At 48.3% G+C, this 20,449-nt stretch overlaps 1 protein-coding gene across 1 annotated transcript in view; it reads right to left on the bottom strand.

Moving 5' to 3' along the window:
- LOC135909091 (polyisoprenoid diphosphate/phosphate phosphohydrolase PLPP6-like) overlaps positions 1-15,787 on the bottom strand; it is a 31,934-nt gene extending 16,147 nt beyond the window's left edge. Inside the window, exon 1 of the mRNA XM_065440928.1 lies at positions 15,496-15,787. Within this exon, the coding sequence (XP_065297000.1) occupies positions 15,496-15,503 (8 nt within the window). The 5' untranslated portion in view covers positions 15,504-15,787. The remainder of the gene's footprint in view (positions 1-15,495) is intronic.
- Positions 15,788-20,449: the final 4,662 nt, after the last annotated feature.

Raw genomic sequence — 20,449 nt, 5'->3', positions numbered from 1 at the left:
ATATTTCCGAGAACGCTAGTACGATCAGGTAAGACAACGCCACACATGTTACGCGGGGCGCCCACTTGTCCAAAATAATTCCACGCCGCACAGAGTGACTGAGTACATGCTACGCAGAATGAGAAGCGCGCATATATTTGCAGGTGTGTGTCCGTAAGCCTTCAAAGCGCGCCTCAAACCATAAGTACTTCCCTGCTGCCGCGAGTGCGGCGTAGCTCTGACGCCCGATTGTTCGTGGGATATGAATTTCTCATACTCGCTATGCGTGAAGGAAAAGCGCATGGCGAACACGCAATTGTCTCGCCGCTTATTGGAATAAAGCGTAGACCAAAGGGGAACGCTACTAAAACATCGAGCTTGCTGCGATTCTTCAGTTATGAAAAAATAAAAAGCAAAACGGTAATTTATGATGGTTTCAATGCACGACAACATTGTAATGCGGCGAAGCATTCAGTGCATTGCAGTGAAGCGAGTGAGAATTTGCACGCATACATTGGAGATTTGTGGAGTCGTCTTTCTTGTGTAATGAATTTCGGGGTTGGATTTTTGTATTTAACCGATAGAAGAGAACATTGACGATCCACGATCCCTTAGGATGCTGAAGCGGTAAAAACAAGTGTCCATGCTCGAAACAGGTTCAAATGCGAAAGATTGCCATGATATGATTGAAGATCGACTATTGATCGCATGACGTCCATGGGGTCGATTTAAAGAAACATCTTTTAAGGCAGAATTACAGGTACGTACACCTCCAGTAATAACTATCGCCGGCGAGATCTTTTGCGAATCGGCTGAAACCGAACCACGACTGCATACAGAAGACACTTCGCACTAAAATACGTCGTCCATATGGGCGTACCGCAACGAATCAACGAACTGCGCTACATACATGCGCAAATGAGTCCAATTATAAGGCGCCTAAATAGGTGGCGTTTATGGAACATGCATGCCGCGTGCTCTAGGTGATATGTCTTAATGTGAAAAGTGAAGTAAGACTAAGACAGAAAGGACGCTCTTTCCTGTCCTGGTCTTACTTCACTTGATTTCACGTCCCATGCAGTACACAGTAATAAGTCTGCATCAACTAGGCCAGCAACAAGTAGTGATAAGTTATATTTATTCTATAGTGGGCCCTGCCTTTTGTTTTTCTCGGCCTTTTGCGGAGCCCCTCCACCATAGCTGCATCCAATCAGCAGCGGCCGAAATGGACACTCCACTAGGTGGAATATTACAGAATACCCCCCCCCCCCCAAGTAAGCCTTGACGTTGGACGCGTTCGCAAAGTCCCCCTGCGAACGACCCAGGACAAGTATAGACAAGACCGGCACCGCAAGCGGCGCTCCTGCGCCGGCGTGGATGGATGGATGGATGTTATGTTATGAGCGTCCCCTTTGGAACGGGGCGGTGGGTTGCGCCACCAAGCTCTTGCTACTATGCTGCCTGATATCCTACCTAGGTTAACCAATGAAAAAAGAAAAGAAAAAAACTAAGAACGAACACGTCCAAATTTTCTGATCCCCCATTGCGAACTGTTTTTGTACGTCTCCGTCTTTTGTCGTTTCCCTACTTTTCTTCCACCAATCCTCCAATCGCCTCTTACTAATGTATATTGCGGACCTGTTTGCTTTACCACTGCTCCCGCTGAACCCAAGGGCTTCAAGGAGGCCAGTGGTGCCAAAATCGACCGCTGCGTAGACGTCCTCACATTCTAATAAAATATGCTCCGTCGTTTCCCTAGCTTTACCGCAGCAAGCACATGCTTCTTCCTTCTTATATCTCGCTTTATAGGTGCGTGTTCTAAGGCATCCCGATCTCGCTTCGAAAGAGTATGCATTTGGGCTGGTTGGTTCATGATTACGAGCAATGAAAACAGCGCTAAACGACGGGACGAGTGAAGGGACACAGACAACGGCGCTGTGTAATGAGCTGTAATGTAATGAGCGCTGTGTAATGAGTAATGAGCTTCCCTTTGAGTTATCATAAATGGCTTCTTTCCTAATTTCGTTTTTCCCTCTTAAGTAGTTACTCATGGTAGGTTTCTGTTCCATTGCCGCCACCCATGAGATTAATTCAGCTTCTCTAGCTTTCCGCTTGACCTTTGTTGCTGTGTTGCCCACCCCACAGGCCGCATACTTGCTGGTAAGCTTCCTAGTTCTTTTCCTCCACTGTGAATCAATGTTTTGCCTGTACCTGAACACTCTCCCAGCCCATTTACTTTCGTCCATATTCCTCAGCCATTCTTCATACTTAATTTTACTGCGAGCTTCCCTCACTTCAAAACTAGTCCAGCCCATATCCCCCTGCACAGCTTCATTTGTAGTCTTCCTGTGAGAGCCCAATGCGAGGCGACCCACTGACCTTTGGTTCCCGTCGAGCCCTGATTGTACCCCTGATTTAAAGCAAACAACCGCATTTCCAAATGTAAGTCCTGGAACCATTACCCCTTTCCACATACCTCGTAGGACCTCGTACCTATTGTATCCCCATAGCGCTCTGTGCTTTATTATGGCTGCATTTCTCTTCCCCTTGACTTATTTTTTCCTGTGCTTCCATATATCCATTGTCTTCGTTTATCCATATACCAAGGTATTTATATTCTGTTACCTGAGGTATTTCTTGGCCCTGTATCTCCACTGTCTGTTCACTGTTTTCATTGAATACCATAACACCTGATTTTCACTAAATTTCAAACCTAAATTGTTGCCTTCCTGTCCAGAGATATTAGCCAGACGTTGCAAATCACTGCTTGTTAGCGAGCAACACAATGTCGTCCGCATAAAATAAACCTGGGAGTTGCTGCTCTATTATTGTACCTGTCTGTATGAGAGATTAAATCCGATATTACTTCCTTCTAGCTCCCTCTCCATCCTCACCATGTACATCATAAACAGCAGCGGGGATAAAGGGCACCCCTGCCTCAGTCCCTTGTCGATCTGAACTTTCTCCGCGCTTCTCATCCCTTCCCATTCAACGCAAACGGTATTTTCTAGGTAAATCTCTCTCAATAGCTGAGTAGGCGTGAGAGCGCCGTATGCGGGGCAAATTTCAACTAGCGGGTGTACGCCTCTCCCACCTCTCGTTCGCACCGTCTTGATTGCATGCTGCGCTGCGCCTGTTTGGGCGCGTTTCGTACCGCGCGCGGTGTGTGTGCCTGCGTGTGTGTGCGTGTGGACGTACTATTCGGAGGATGTACTCGCTTCTATTGGCCCTTTAAGAAGATCGGTGCCCTTGACGATTATTTTCATGGTTGCAACGGTTGCAATGCGGCGAAAGGGCAGCGTCTGCTTAGCCATGTAAGTGACGCTGAGCAGGTAACTGGAAACGACATCGTATGTGCCCCCAGAAAAATCGTCGGCCTAGACGATGCGTGTTAGCTAAAGTCATTTTTGCAGTTTCCCACAAAATGTTTCCTACAAATCCTACAATCGCCACACAGAACAAATACGACATGCGCACACAACTTTAACTAGTACGTCTCCTACAATATAGAATAGAGGCAGCAATGTAATAGCTTGGCCATTTTTTAACAGTGCTCAAGAGACGGAAGTTGAATGTATTAGTAACCATCACTGCTCCAGCAATGCCGGCGCGGCCAAGACGCGGGCGTGTATCGTCCAGTAACTCGATTGATCGGTGCAGTGACGATGCAGGAGTGAACTCCGGTCATGTTCAATGCATCGTGCACATATTCAATTTCTCGGCACGCGTGAACTTCGGCCACTGCTAGCACATGCAAAAGAAGTGCGTTTCATTCTTAGACAGCGCACACACACACACGAGAAAGAAGACAAGACAAGCACTGGTCTGACAACTGAAAGTTTTTATTTGAATAAAAGGATTATGTGCCCAGTAATCATGAAATTCATGTGGATTACGTGTAAAAACCGTCATACACTTACAAGTGATCAATGAACGAGCTCGCTTCGTTTGCCAGTTGTTTACTTGGTTCGGCGCACCGCAGTAATCCATGTCTGTCGTCTGTTTTTTTTTCGTACCATTCTCTTGTGAATCGGCAGAATTTCACTGGTGAAATCAACCTTTTCGTGTTCACATTGCTGTCTAACAGTTAACAATAATGATTTCTGGTCATCCGAAGAGGCGCCGTCGCAAACAAGAGACGTTTCGCACGCAGCGCGAACTGAACGTAGGCGCAACCGTGATGGGAAGCGGCGGAACCATACACCCTGTTTGAGGTGAAATCGCTCCGCTAGAGGAGGAACGGGCGCTGGCGTCTATGATGAAACTTGGCGTGCGGACGTCTATCACGCAGCGATTCCTTTCGCTCGACTCTATTCTGATGCGGAGCGCCGCTTGGACCATTGACGAAGCACGGAAAGGAATAGCATCGGAACAGAATCGTTACACATATACCGGCGCAGTTCTCTTTTTCGACATTTGTGTTGTTGCCATCTTGGTCCCCACTGCGAGGCGTAACGTAATTCTATCACCCAGAACACCAAGCAGAGGGCAGCGCCGGCCTCTCCAGTGGTGGGGCTCGAGGCTTACAAAAAAATGGCGTTAAAGGGCCCAACACCAAGTCTAGCCATATTGAGCTGACAAGCGCAGAGCATACATTGCGCGATAACAATCGTGTCTGCAAAGTATTACATCGCCACGTGCCGCGGAAAGGTCTGAAATTTCAATCCGAACGCCGTTTTTCTTTCCCTCGCGGCGACAGCGCTCCAAGCGGATCGGTGACGTACGCGTGTCCCTGCGCCTACGTACTCGTGTCTGCAGTGTGACGTCGCTCGTGGTGACACGCAACTTCAAGAATTATTCAAGGCAACATCTGTTGTTTGTGCGATCTGTTGTTTGAATTGACGAATTGAAGTTTAGAGAAATAATAAAACACACAAACAGAATGTCTGCGTTTTTTTTTACTTCGCACCGAAGCAAGAGATGTACTTTCGCTTCGCCTGCTCGTTCCCACGGTCGTGCAGTAATGTGCGCAGGTACCGAAACTGTTCCATTTTCTACAGTGTTGCAGCGCGTGATCATGCTCTGTGGTCCGCTTGTGTTTGCCTCAGTATTCGTGTAGCACTGATCTATACCGCTAGTCATGTGTCCTTGTGCACAGCGCGCAAAATCGTGCGCTGCGCGAACGAGACAACAGCTCGCGTGCGACGTCCTCAGCAAAAGTGCGCAGCGCCGCCAAAAGAAAAAAAAAGAAAACACGAGGAGAAAAGAAATGGAGGCGGAGCCCGTGACGCATGTTTCACGTGATCCTCGAGGTCCGGTATGGGGGAACGCAGGGGTGAGTGAAGAGAGTGTCGCTATCCAGTTCGTTCTGCATAGAGGAGGACCACAGAACGTTTAGCGATAGAATACACACAACACCGTATGTTCATGTATATAAACCCACATAAGACGCGTTATACTTCCATGTTCGTGTTTCACTTGGTGCTAGTGGTATACGCGTAGCTTCGTGTTAAGTCTCTGGTGGATGACAATATTTGCTTTTCATAAAAACTGCCCACCTTGGGGTTTTCGAAATACTTAACATTCTTTTAAAGATTTCCTACTGGTTATACAGGAAGCCTAACGGCCGTCAAGGTTCGCATAGGCCGCGTAATTTCGTGCGACGTCTTACTTCCACCTCCGCCGCAACTCTTTCAGAAGGCGGATGACGTCGAGTTTTGAAGGCTGCCAGCGATTTCGTGCGTGTTTCGATATTTTTTTTCCTCCTTTTCCCCTACTGGTCCGGCCTTGAACCTATGAACGGCAATAAAGTGTAATCCTCTTTCTCCGCCCAAAAGTCTATATAGGTGCGGGACGACCACCGCCCATATACACGAAGTAAATTCAAGATTTCATTATGATAATTCCTCCACGGGTTCACGGGGCACGGTATTTTCGAATAAAGCTGAATATTTTCGGTGCCTAGTATTCTGATTTCCAAGTAGTACTATATAATATATGCAACGTATACGGTTTCCCTTAGTACAGGCGCATACTATTCGGAAGTTGCAACTTTTTCGCAGAAGCGATGGCCCTAAACTTTTAACGCCACCGTACCTGCGGCTACCTATCTATGTAAGTGGGTTGTTCAATGCTCTGAAATTTATTCCTGAAGATTAAGCATCGGTACATTTACCCGTTTCTATATATGATCCCAATAAGTGAAAAGCACGCGTGCCACCGTTTCTACCAAGCATAGATAACATCAGTGAAGGCGTCTTTTGCAACCTGCTTAAAAATCACCTTCAATATCATAACTACGTTCCGCCTAGCTACATGTCCAAGCTATGCTCGTTTTTACCACGAGGCACATAAGGAAGTCGGAGAGTGCCGCATCTCGACTATAAAACGGGTAAGGAGTCGCTGCGATGTTTCGGAGAACGGTTAAAAAAAAGGAAATTACTTTGACATGGAACACAGTCACTTTCGTGCGATTTCAGGTCACTTTCGCGTGAGTCAACATGGCGTAGTTAAGACATTAGAAGTGGCTTAAGAAGATGGCGAAAGATTGCTTCACTCATGTTATCTATAGACTCGGTAGAAACGGCGGGACGCGTGCATTTCACTTATTGGAAAGCATACATAGAAACAGAGAAGAATGCCGATGAATAACTTTCAGGAATAAAGATTTAAGAGCGCATGTGGCAGTCGTTACTGAAGGACCCTTTTATAAGTAACCGTTAATCAATACAGTGAAGAAAATGCCTATCAGTGTGCATCAGCGCCCGCCTCATTTCCACAACGGGGATGACGTACAGACCGACTATGCGTAGTTCTCAAATGCAAAGCTTCGTTTTCAAAGTGTAGCACAGTGCTATCCTTTGACGTCTTTTTAATTGATCCCATTATTACTTTTTTTCCTAAGGGTGGTAGCTCCACATTTGATATCATTCAAGCCCATGAAGTGATACAGGCGGTTAACTATGTTTGTCGTAGGCGCACCAAAGACAGTTGAAATTTCAGGCGCCGATAACCCCGTATGGCTATTTTAAGGGACTGACAACTAAGTTTTATGAGACCAGATTTTTGTGCGTACGTTTGTGTGTGCGTTTGCGTGTGTGTGCGCGCGTGTGTGAGAAAGCTTCTAGGTCTGAGTGTCTAATCATACAGTGGTAGCGCGGAAAACACCGTGGAATATTTTTAACAATTTTTCCGATCTGGGGCGCTATTCTGGACATTCCAACATTTTCTTCGATGCGTGACGTAGACGCGACGCGAATAAAATGGTGCTGATGGCCCCATTGTTTTCGTAACGTGACGCCAACTTGACGTTTTGCCTAAGAAAATGAAATGAAGGCACTGAACGTAGGGTTCTCGGCAAAAGCAAAACAGTTTTCCTCCGCAGTAAAAATAGAGCAGCTAGCTCAAAGTGCTTGATTATTCCGTCGAAAACGCTTCTCGCAATTACGTCGTCTGCTGCGTACAAGCCGTCGTCTGCTTCATTAGCTAGGATGCGTCTCCCCGGGAAATGGAATGAGTCATCGAACATGTTGGCGCCTACGCGCTAGTTTTCTTCTTTGAGGCAACATATGCGACCTACCAGTGATGATGCGCGCACGTTCTAGGCCACGTTATCACTATCTCGTGAAACGTAGGTGACTCAGCCGCGGTGAACCGTTTGAAGGTTTTGCGCGTGTGTCCCCTGATGGCTTCTTCGCGACGATCAACGCACACGCGCTCTCATGCATGCATGTTATCTGCATCGTGTTCCACGCAAGTTGTAAACGCACAGTCACCCATTGCGGTACATTTTGGGTTCGTCTTTCTCTGGTGGTGTTCCTTTTCACATATGTCGCGTATGTATATATATCCTTTTTCTGCAGTTAGCGAAGGCTTAATTTGCAGCTAGCCCGTGTTCGCTCCGTCTCTCCGCGTATGCTTAGGTGGCAGCTCGAAACCGATATGTGTTCGAACTGCAGGCCGTTGATCTAATACACTGATTGCACTTGGTACATTAGACACACGTACATGTACCTTGGCTTTTTATTGCTCTCATGATCGCGACCAATGTTTTTCCTGTGGAACGTTTCGTTTGTCACAGGCGGCGTGCATTTTCATGCACCAGCCGCGACCCCAGCTCCTTAAGGTCAAAATGAGAAACACGATCAGCCACAACAAACTTCCTGAAATGAAGTCCAAGCAGGTCGGCACGAAATTTTTTGCGTATGAGACGTACCCGATAACCTCCTTTTTCATGTCTTGTGATGACAACGCCAACTCATAAACGTCGACGGTGGGCGATGTGATCGCTGCGAGCAGGGATGCTATAGCTATCGCTTTCGAGGATACACTTTCGAGGCCAACCGCACCTTGTCACCAGACGTGCCGGAGGCCATCTGTTGCGCTGCGTAAGGTGAGGTTGGCCCAGTGCGCGTCCTGCGCCGAGTCGCGCGAAATCGCGCAAAAGTGATCGTATCCCTGAATATAACTATATATTCAAGCTGGCAATGCATGAATGGGCCGACTACGTCGAGCGCTGTTGCGTACTCCAGGGTAGCGTATCGTACTGCTGCCGAGTTGTAGCGACGCCTGCCTATCATAGCTCGACCGACGCTACTATTGGGTAGCGTGGCGTTGTCGGCGGGCTGCAGGCATACGGTAGACCATGGCGACCGGGCAGGGACGAGACGATTTCTAGTGCGTAACTTGCACGGTTTATTCAAAGGTTGTTGAAAGATGACGAGAAGAGAATGAAGTGATCAAAAGTACATTTCGGAGCCCCTTAAATAGGCTCCCTACAATCGTGGGAGGGATCTTGCTTCCGTCGACGTCACGTGACCGGCACAGAAAGAGGGCCCCTCCTCCTCTAGTTATAGCGAGCCTGATGCGAGGAGGGCGTCCCACCGCCTGGAATTGTAGACGCTTGTCCGTCTCTTGCGCGTTGCTGCTTCGTGGAAGTTCTTCTGTAGAGTTTGGCCGTTCTAGAAAAGGGTCCCTCTAAAGTTGCCCACACACACACAAAAGAGGGCTGTAAACACTGCGGGGCTTCCGCCAGACCGGCAGACACTCGAAATGGTCATGGCGAATTAGGAAGTCACGCTTCATTTCGAAGAGGCCTGGTGGGTGAAGGTCGGGTGAGAGAAAGTCCTTTCTGCACGAGGTGCGGGACGCTAACGGTGGCAGGAGAAGTCACGCCTCATTTCGACGAGGCATGGTGAGAGAAGGTCGGGTGAAATTCCTTTCTGCACGTGGTGCCAGAAGCCAATCGTAACAGCGCGCGCCGGCCTTGCCGGGCGCTGCCATGCTGGTAGCATGTTTACATTTGGCCAGCAGTCCCGGCATGTCCCGGTGTTCGATTTTGCAAACTTCGGACAGGTTCGGGTTGTCTTGGGATCCCAGCCCACGTGACTTCCTACCAGAACGGGAACTAGCTGGCTGCCATCTGGCTGCCAGAACTCCGAAAATCGAAGAGGCCCACTGATCTCGCCGGCGCACGCCCCGTCTCTCAACTACAGGAGTGCACGTCAGAGCATAGGTCATCGCTAGGCCTAGGCGCAGCCAATCCCCCACTGCGCGCCTACTCACCCAAACACCTGCGCCGCGAGGTCCTAGCTGGTGACTGTGTCGCATAGCCTTTGCTCCTCTCGCTTCCCTTGGCATAGCTGTCCTGAGCTTTTGGAGCCCCCTCTCCCCTCTGCCGCGACTGCGGTGCGATCGAGACGCTGCAGTATCTGCTCTGTGAGTGCCTAAGCCTTTCGCTCTCGCGCGCGTCTCGCGCCCGTGTTTACCGTGGGCACAACCTGCCGTGCGCCAACGTGATCGACGTTTTGCGTCACTCGGGCTGCCCCTCACGACACCGGCCGATGCTACGCGTACTCCTGACTTTCGCCGAGGCCGTCGGCCTCGCCGACCACCTCTCACTACGTCGCGTTTCCTTGGCGTGCTGCTGCCTCTGATGCCCTTTCGTTCTCTTTCACTCCCTTCTCCCCCGGTGCAGCGCGGTTGAGGTGTCCTCTCTGAGACAGTTGCCGCGCTGCATTTTACCCCATTTCTTCCACTTTTTCCAACATAGGAATCTCCTGCTGAACGGTCGCTGGGCACGGCTGGAACTCACGCTTAAACAGGTCTGCTGTCAAAATTGCTTTTTCGCTGCAGCACCCGGTGTGAAAACGATGTTTTAGTCGCCTTGCAGCCGTTTCAAGCAGAACTCATCAGCAATTGGAACGCACTGGTTAGAGTTGAAAGTTAACAAAAAGGAAACACATGCGGTTAAAATTTAACTTACGCGCGTTCGTTCTGTACATGATTTTTTGCGCGCGCGCGCCTGTGTGTGTGCGTGTGTGTGTGTGTGTGCGTGTGTGTGTGTGTGTGTGTGCGTGTGTGTGTGTGTGCGCGTGCGTGTGTGCGCGTGTGTGTGCGCGTGCGTGTGCGCGCGTGTGCGTGTGCGCGCGTGTGCGTGTGCGCGCGTGTGCGTGTGCGCGCGTGTGCGCGTGTGTGTGCGTGTGTGCGCGTGCGTGTGTGCGCGTGCGTGTGTGCGCGTGTGGCGGGGGGGGGGGGGGTTCTGCGAGCGAAACTGCTCAGAAGGTTGGTGTTCCGTTATGCCAGACCGCTAACTTTGGGAAATAGTCTCTTGAACACGCACTCTCATGCTACTTTATTCGCATCGCGCATAGCCCGCCCATAGTGCACATAATTTGCGCATTCCACGAATGTACCACAAGGGAACCGTATATATTAACCAGTAATGAAAATGCGTGCGCGCTGGTGAGAAATCAGTGATAGGAGAGGAGGTTATCCAAGCAGGTTTCGCGTGCTACTACAGGTGAATTATTAATAAGAGATCAAAGGACGAGAGAAGGATAAAAACACACACGCATCCACTCGGTGAGAGCCAGCAGTGAGCACCATGGAAAGAACAATGTGGAGCTTGATGGTACGGTCAGTGCCATCCATTCGCGCTGTGGTACAGCCAAAAGGACAGAGGTCACACCTCGCGCGTTCACAGATTCACCAACTCGCCAAAAAAAACACTGCTGGGCTGTTGCCAGCGGCACCAACCATAGTCCGCAGCAGCGGGTTTTCTATTAAGCTACGTACGCGAAAGCAAGTAAGTGTGCGCGTTCCTAATAAATCTGGACACCCCCTCTAACGCCGTGGAAAGCACAATCTAAACCAGTTTGCTAAACGTCACACTTCACGAAAAGACTAGGCCTGCGTAATTTAGTTTACAACCATGACATTAAATATTTACCCATATTTCATAAATATTTACCCCCCCCACCCCACCTCAACGCATTGTCATCTCTCGGGCTTACTCGTGCCAACAGACCGTGCTGAAGGATACACAGATTCACATCCAGCTGGGAGCGTGAGCACTCTGCCTAGTCCTTGGTATGTTAACTAGACTTGTAAAACTATAGACTGGAACCGCATACGATTCAGGCTTAACCTTACTCACGGGAGGCCCCGATTCTAAGTCAGCCGACTCGTGAGCGAGACCAGCGACTTATGGCTGAAGTGTAACGTCGGGAATCTCTAGCACCGACGAGCAAATAGCGAAGCAGGATTCGCGATAGACAGCAAACCGTATGGAACGCCCCTGAGGGCCATAGTGTCAACTGAGTGCCTAGAACCACAGCCGGACTAGACTCACTCGCTCCTCGCGGAGGAAGGAGTCCGTGCCAGAACCGGCCGATAAGCGACTATGCACAGCCAGCTAGCAAGCAGATTGTCGGGGCGCTGCTCATCTGACAGACTTATACGCATTCACAGAACGCCAAATCGCTCCAGCCGTTTACCGAGAGGTGGACGAGTTACATTGATACCAGTTCATTTTCGAAAGGGACGCGTCCATTTTTCGAAAAGGAAGAGTACATATGGTGTGATCGTTGATGCATCATAACGTTATGTATGCTGTAAATATCCGAACTCTTGTTTTTTCCGCGCTGCGCATTATTGACACATGAACGCGGAATAGAAACTGCTTTTTCCCTTTCTTACTGAAGTTTTAAGGGTAAAAAATGAAGGGAGAATAAAATGTCAAACTCTATAGTGATTCAATGATTCCGTGCCAGGGGCTGACGAACAGCAGTTCCGGGCCCGCGGCTCCTCAATACGTTTAGAGATTGTCACGTGGCCTTGAGAAGAGCACACTGTGAGGCGGTCCCATGAGATCACGTGGTAGTCTCTAAACGTATTGAGGTGTCGCGGAATCAGCACCTGACTCATCATGGCTTCCGAGCTCTGACGGCGCGCGCGGTCAGACACCGTGCGCCGGCCAATCTCGGAGACATTTTAATCGATTGCGGAGGCCGCTACCCACCTCGGACTGGACCGGGACAATGCAACGATTCTATGCCATTTCTTGTCACGCTCCGTCAATGCTATCAGAGCGGCATTCCGACCGCTTTATCAACAAGATCAGCCGGACGCTAAGATAACCTCTGTAGGCAACACAACCTTCCTAAACACGCTTTTCTCTTCATTTATCGGGTAAATTTACGAACCTATATCAAATGCAATTACTCGCTATAGCCAAGACCAGCATTCTTCGCTGTGTATCCCACACATTATTCTCGCTTCGCACAAGCCCCGTTTGACACGCTGCAGATGTAACCCAACTAGCGCCAGCGAGATTACCAGAGCTCAGAGAACAAAAATTTCGTGCGCTGTATAAACTTACGATGTTGTTAATTTATACATGTAGGTGCGCTAGTAGTTATTTGCTTATCATGGCGAAGACAATTAAGATTAAGAGGAAGCTTTAGCTCGGGCCCAACTCCGACGCGGCCTATTCAAATACATGTAAAAACGCAAAAACGTTTTTCTGAGATAACCCCTGGACCGATTTTAATGAAATTTGTTGCATTTGAGAGAAAAAGTTAAATTCTAGTGACTGTTGGAAGTGAAATTTTGATTTAGGGCTTGAATTTTGTTAAAAGGATTTTCAAAAATTCAGACGTTTGAAAAAAAATAGAAGCACGAAGTTTACAAACTAATAGCTCTGCATCAAGAACAGATATCGCGATTCTGTAAACGGCATCCATTAGACCATTCAAAGCGGACAAATTTGTTATGTCAGTTTACATCTTACGTGAACTTGTTACGTTGTTTACGTAACAAGTTAACGACCTAAATCGTTACGTTAAATTTACGTTAAGTTTACGTTAAAAATTAACGACCTAAATCGAAAATTCGAAACCAACAGTCACTAGATTTTAAGTTTTTCTTTTAAATGCAGCAAACCCCGTCAAATTTGGTGCAGTGGTTGCCTAGAAAAACGAATTCTCCTTTTACATGTATTTAGATAGGAGCACCCGAGCTAAAGCTTCCTCTTAAGGCCACAGGATATGGCACTGTCACGAGCTTCTTGGAGCTGTCTTTTTTTCTTTTTTACACAAAAGATGTCATACTGACAGCCCTCAGCTCCCCGCACGAAAGGTACAGTGCATGAGATGTTAAAATCCTATGTTTACAGCATACATAACGCTTCATACTGCAGCAACGATCACAACACCATGTGTGCTGTTATCGATTACACCCTCACACTGAGCTTAAGCATGAACTCCAGGCACCGCCTGTTGCGTTTGGCGAAATTTGCAAGATTTAAGCCGATCACGTGCCGCAAGATGTCGTCAGATGATCTAATTGATGTCATGAGGTTTAACGTCCAAGACCAAAAATGGGTTTTGGAGGGCTACGGATGATTTTTTTCATACCGTAACCTGAGGTTACTATGGGCGTCTTGCGCTGGAGTTTGAGGTATAGTAGCGGCGCCTGGTGGCAGCGAGAAACGTTATCTTGGTAGTACCTGCTTGGGTAGTATTGAGCCCTGGCGAAGCACGTTTCTAGCCCGAGTTTTGCATCGATTCGCACTTTTTTCTGAACGGCGTACAAGAATTCGGCGTTGCATAATTTCTTGCCTTTATGCAGAGTGCCACCCCTGAAAAATCTTCGGCGCCCGATATTCATTACAAGCCGTGATACAACACAACCGAAAGTGGCGGGTCATTCTTGTAAACGTGCTTTCCGAAGCAGATGACTGAGCTTGGTACTGCACATAGAATTCCCTACAAAAATTTTTTGTAGGAAACTATGGTACTACCCAGTTCGGAACCATTTTCAGCACCATTTTCGCAGCGCCTCCTGGGCAAAGCAAGAGCCCCAAACCTGCCTATAAAGCTGAATACACGAACTTTTTTTTTTCGTCCTGTCGAAATACTGTGCCGCCACGGTGGGGAATCAACACAACGACCTCGCGCCCAGCGGCAGGAACGCCACAGGATCTAATCGACTTAGCGATATTTCGGCATGACGCTTTCATGCTTGATGTCACTTCAGCGACTGCAGAAGTCGGGAGTCGCAGCACACATATATACCATTTTCTAACACATCACATATCTCACCAGTTACCATGTTCCCGCCGAGACTTCGGCACCAGACTAGACGACAGGGCAGAAAAAGAAGACGCGCGATCACACAAAAAACAAACGACGTATTAGTCTACGTCTGATATTCGACAAACGCGAGCGCTATGTAGTACAGAAAATAATAAACAAATAAATATTATAGTAAATGTCAACGTAAAAGAGCACGTTGTTTCGTTGTATGGACAAACGCTCCCGCTGACGTAATGTCCACAAGACAGTGCACGTGCCGTTTACATGCGCAGCAGCGCTTGGGGCAGCAGGCGTCTACAACTACGCAGTCACAAATACCACCTATAATAAAGTCGAGTATAGCAAGCAGTAGTACAGTTAGCAGTATCACCGAACGAGTGGAGAATGATGACAAGATAATCGTCACATCGTGCGTCACCCAAATGTGAAGAACAATTAAGTCGACATGACCCATCCTAAATGGGCTAGGGTTTTGACTACCTGTGGTTATTGACAACCCAACGGACACTAGCGTTTACGCAGTTCGACCCCCATGAGAAAGATGCCATCGCGGACGGGGAATCACACCGGCGAAGTCATGCACAGCAGAAAAAACGCCATATCCACACTGTCAACGCGGCAGGCAACGAAACCAGAACAAAAAAAAAATGTTTCGGTTAACACTCTGGATGCAATCGCTGAGGCACAGACGTCGTGGGTAATGAAAAGCGCTTTTTTTTTTTTTGTCTCCTAGGTGTCATCAGCGCTGTGCGTGCATGGACTTGACGCTGCGTAGCTCGCTGCAACCGAAATTCAAAGAGCGCCGAAATAAGAATCGAGCGCGCGTGGCGAATTAGGGAAATACGTCCGGCGGCTTTAGGTTGCGACCATACTTAAACCAGACAAAATGTAGAATTAGGCATGTATTGTGCGCCAGAGCTGTGGCTAGGGGATGCTTTAGTTCACATGGAGAGATAAACTTCACAAAAGACCTTCAAAGACGACGACACGGGTCAAACGGAGTTGCACTGATCGCCTGCACTTCCAGCGAGATCAATTTAGCCAGCGCTGGTTTAGCTCACGAGCAAAGCTAAGTTTACCTAACTTGGGAGTGGCAAAAGCTGAATAATACCCGACACGCCTTGACAGTAACGCTACCACCTACAATAGAACTGCCGAAGCACTGCGGTGAGCAGGTACCGGCTAAATTGCACCTTACCGTTTCATGCTGACGCTGACTGCACGGTGGGGCGTCGCTCCACGTAGGCTGCTGCGGCTGGTGGGAAAAGTTTCGAACAAAAGCGGCGGAGCCTTTCACCAGCAGCGGTGGAAAGAGACACGGCGATTAGGATGTGCGTTATCTTCCGAAACAGGCCTTAGCCATAACACGGGCTCACAAAAGTCCGTTCGGCGAAAGTCGGCGTTTGTCGGCGGCCCGTCCTCGCGGCTGATGCTAGCCTTCGATTCTGGCAATTGCGCGAATGCCACGCACAAACTGTCGACGACGACGCCGTCTGGCAGGAGCCGGGAGGGCCGGCAGGTGGCGGGCCAGTAAACTCGTGATGCGCACCGCGATGCGTTTTCCACTCGCGCTTTTCGCCGCCTTGCTTCGGTTTCGTATTATAGTTCTACCCGTGCTTGCCTTCCGTTTGTTGCGACTCCGCTTGGAAGTAACTATAACGGAGTGGCTTTAGGCGTGACTGCGCTAGTAGGGAAGCTATGTATACTTTCGACATCATACGAACTTTTCTTTCTCCCGCTTCATCTATGCAGAATTCCCTGCGAGGTGTAGGAAATGGGCACGGGGCTATGTACCCGATGGTCTATGACAGCTGTTCCCAAACTAGCTTCCGCCAACCCAAAGATTCCGCGAGCGGCATTTTATGGTTCCGCGAGCGATCAAAACGAATCCAACTCCATCCACCTTTGGGTGGATTGTTGCCCTGTTTAAATTATTCGACGATTTGTGCACTTCTTTTGTTCTAAGTTTTAAAAGTCAACTCCGCCGTTTTTTTTAAACCATATTAGGATATTGTCATTTGCAAATGGCATTGACAGTCCTGTCACCGGTAGAGTGGTTCGATTTGCTTAGAAATTCACTAATAATTCTATATAACCAATAAACGAGATACCCAAACGGGTAGCTACTTCGTTTGACGTCACGATCAGTCGATGACTTCAGATCCTACACAACCATAATGTAAACATGTAGGACAAGTGACAGGCACGTACCCAGGACTTTTTTCGGGGAGGAGGGGCAGCCCAGGGTAACTTTCCTATGCGAATGAGGGGGCGGGGCTACGTTTACAAGTACAAATGTGAATAATGCCCACCGTTCAGCATAAAGACGCGTAAACATACAAAAGAGAAACGAAATAAGGTGCATCTCACAGGTACACTTGTGAGAGACACCTTGACAAACAAAGAACAACAAGTGGACTCGCGCAGGAAAGAAGCGCAGGATGTAAGAACACTTCCAAGAAGTAGAAAACGAGCGAAAGTGTAAAATAAGGATTTATAGTAGCCTTTTTCTTACTTAGCTCATGAAGAATTATGGAGAAACATATATTTGAGGAACAATCACGCTTCTTTTGGAACCCTCGTTTACACCCAAGTGCCAAAACCGACTCGTATTGTTATTTTGGAAGTTGCGTAAAGATTCGTGGCCGCCGGTCCCGTAAAACCGTGTAGAGCACAGGAAACTGGTTCTAGACGTACTGCACCCACCGCGAAAGGTTAGAAAAGCACCCACATAAGCACAGCAGCGGTGGCGTAGAAACGCGGCGGTGGCGTAGAGGTAGAGCATCCCCGTCGCGTACAAGAGAACCGTGGTTCTAATCCCGGTGCCGCGCAATTTTCCGCCGGATTAAAAAACAAAACGAAATATCCGCGCGTTGATAAAATTGCATGAACGGGCCTGGAGTGCGGCCTCATCCCCGTGGCCAGCACCGGTAACACACTCCCTCACCAGAGCAGGATTGGTCACCCTGGTGCAGTACTTGGCCACAACATATATACCTCCTATATAACCAACCCTATATAACCTATATAACCTATATAACCCTCCTATATAACCCAACCTATATGAATACAACAATCGAACCCCGGTCCTCAGTTTACAGCAGCTGCAAAAGCAACTGACCACGGCGGCGGTCAGACCTGTGACGCAGCAGAGGGTGCTAAAAATCTGGATCCGGACAGGCCGCCATTGGAATCTGAACCTGGCAACGTTTAACGCTATATCGTCGTTATCTAGGGAGGCGAGCCTCGCAGTGCTATTTGAGGTATTAGTTGGCACTAAATTAGATATAATAAGGCTCAATGAGGTTAGGAGGACAAAAGAAGCATATACAGTGCTAACAAACGGGCACGTCCTGTGCTACCGGTGCTTAGCGGAGAAATGAGAACTAGGAGCCGGATTCCTGATTAATAAGGGATATAGCTGGTAGCATACAGGAATTTGACATCCTACAAGTAACGCCAGAATAAGTAAAGAAAGCCTTGGAGCTATGCAAAGGAGGAAGGCAGCCGGGGAGGATCAGGTAACAGCAGGTTTGTTGAAGTACGGTGGGCAGATTGTTATAGAAGAACTGACCACCCTGTATACGCAATGCCTCATGACCTCGAGCGTACCGGAATCTTGGAAGAACGCTAACACAATCCTAATCCATGAGAAAGGGGATGCCAAAGACTTGAAAAATTATACACCGATCAGCTTGCTGTCCGTTGCATACAAAGTATTTACTAAGGTAATCGCAAATAGAATCAGGAACACCTTAGACTTCTGTCAACCAAAGGACCAGGCAGGATTCCGTAAAGGCTCAACAATAGACCATATTCACCCTATCAATCAGGTGATAGAGAAATGTGCGGAATATAACCAACCCTTAGATATAGTTTTCATTGATTACGAGAAAGCGTTTGATTCAGTCGAAACCTCAGCAGTCATGGAGACATTACGGGATCAGGGTGTAGACGGGCCGTATGTAAAAATACTGAAAGATATCTATAGCGGCTCCACAGCCACCGTAGTCTTCCATAAGGAAAGCAACAAAAACCTAATGAAGAAAGGCGTCAGGCAGGAGATACGATCTCTCCAATGCTATTCACAGCGTGTTTACAGGAAGTATTCAGAGACCTGGATTAGGACGAATTGGGAATAAGAGTTAATGGAGAATACCTAACTTGCGTTTCGCTGATATTGTCTTGCTGAGCAACTCAGGGGGCCAATTGCAATGCATGCTCACTGACCTGGAGAGGCAAAGCAGAAGGGTGGGTCTAAAAATTAATCTGCAGAAAACTAAAGTAATGTTTAACAGTCTCGGAAGAGAACAGCAGTTTACAATAGGTAGCGAGGCACTGGAAGTGGTAAGGGAATACATCTACTTAGGGCAAGTAGTGACCGCAGATCCGGATCATGAGACTGAAATAATAAAAAGAATAAGAATGGGCTGAGGTGCATTTGGCAGGCATTCTCAGATCATGAACAGCAGGTTGCCATTATCCCTCAAGAGAGAAGTGTATAACAGCTGCGTCTTACCAGTACCCACGTACGGGGCAGAAACCTGGAGGCTTACGAAAAGGGTTTTACTTATTGAGGACGACGCAACGAGCTATGGAAAGAAGAATGATGGGTGTAACGTTAAGGGATAAGAAAAGAGCAGATTGGGTGAGGGAACAAACGCAAGTTAATGACATCTTAGTTGAAATCAAGAAAAAGAAATGGGCATGGACAGGACATGTAATGAGGAGGGAAGATAACCATGGTCATTATGGTTTGCGGACTGGATTCCAAGGGAAGGGAAGCATAGCAGGGGGCAGCAGAAAGTTAGGTGGGCAGATGAGATTAAGAAGTTTGCAGGGACAACATGGCCACGATTAGCACATGACTGGGGTAGTTGGAGAAGTATGGGAGAGGCCTTTGCCCTGCAGTGGGCGTAGCCAGGCTGATGATGATGATTATGCTCATGAAGCACAGCAGAGAATAGGCTATATGTCAGGCGGCTCGACTGATAACTAGAAGCGTCATGCAAAACACACAAAATCATTATCCACTTCCAGCGGCGTTTTCTCTACCCCCTTTTAAAGTAGAGAGATCTTTATCCATAAGGTATTCTCACAAACAATGGCTAAATTTGTTAATTTTCGCGTTTCTTTGCTGTTTGGCTGTTGTCTCGGCTCTCTCCCTCAGTATATCGCTTAATTTCTCAACTCGATCCTTGAGACTCTTGTTTCCAGTTGCCAATTTTGCACGAAAAGTGCTGTACAATTAGGAAAAAACGAGACGAGGTAATGGGTGACATTGATATTTTCTATGGGTTTAACGGTTATTGCAGGGTTTGATGATGGCCGCTGTTTCGCATGATATTATTTTCCATCTTATCTAACCCATATCGCGGGTAATGGTTCCGGGGATGTGCCAGCATCGCGGCGAGCCGTCACTCGAGGAAATAATGAAGCAAAAGGAAAAGTTAAACGCAACTGGCGTTTTCTCCGGCCGCAACTCTTTCTGTGAGCGTACGGACCAGCTCACTACGATCTGAATCCCTTTCCTGGTCCCTGGATCAACCTAAGCAAAAAAGGTTGAGCTAACGAAGTAAGAGCGATGCGCGTCCCGTTCCTATAGATAGTGACAAATGAACGCATCTCGAGTTCAATCTCGCGGACACCGAATCGATGAGAAAATTAGCTTCACACTCCAGGAAGTGCCCATAACTACCGCCATCTGAAAGGAGAAGAAAGGCAGCAAAATGTTAACCGCCGAATAGCTGTCGAGTCTCAAGATTGATTTGGCTGTGCCTTAGGAATGTGTGTGGAGTGATGGCGTGGGAGCGGCGGCGAGTTGGGGAGGGGGGGGGGGGTGTTTATGCCGCCTAATTTCAGGAGGGGGGACCGGGCCGCGGGCGAGGTCGGAGAGGGGGTTATGCCGCTTAATTTCGGGAGGGGGGGCGGGCCCCCTGCCCCCCCCCCCTTTGGTACGTGCCTGACCAACACCTCCTATAGAGGGTGTTGGCCTGACGCTGTACGAGTTGGTGACGGACTTCGGGATGAAAACAAACTTGGAGGATTTATTTTACATTATATACAGAGATACGTCAATGAACAGTCGTACAGTCATTACGGGCCGGCAGCAACTCGGACGCTGCGGCCCGTCGCAAGAAGTTCGAAAGAGA

The sequence above is a fragment of the Dermacentor albipictus genome, unplaced genomic scaffold (genome assembly GCF_038994185.2).
Source record: "Dermacentor albipictus isolate Rhodes 1998 colony unplaced genomic scaffold, USDA_Dalb.pri_finalv2 scaffold_24, whole genome shotgun sequence".
Lineage (NCBI taxonomy): Eukaryota > Metazoa > Arthropoda > Arachnida > Ixodida > Ixodidae > Dermacentor > Dermacentor albipictus.
This window is presented reverse-complemented; position numbering and strand designations above follow the sequence as displayed.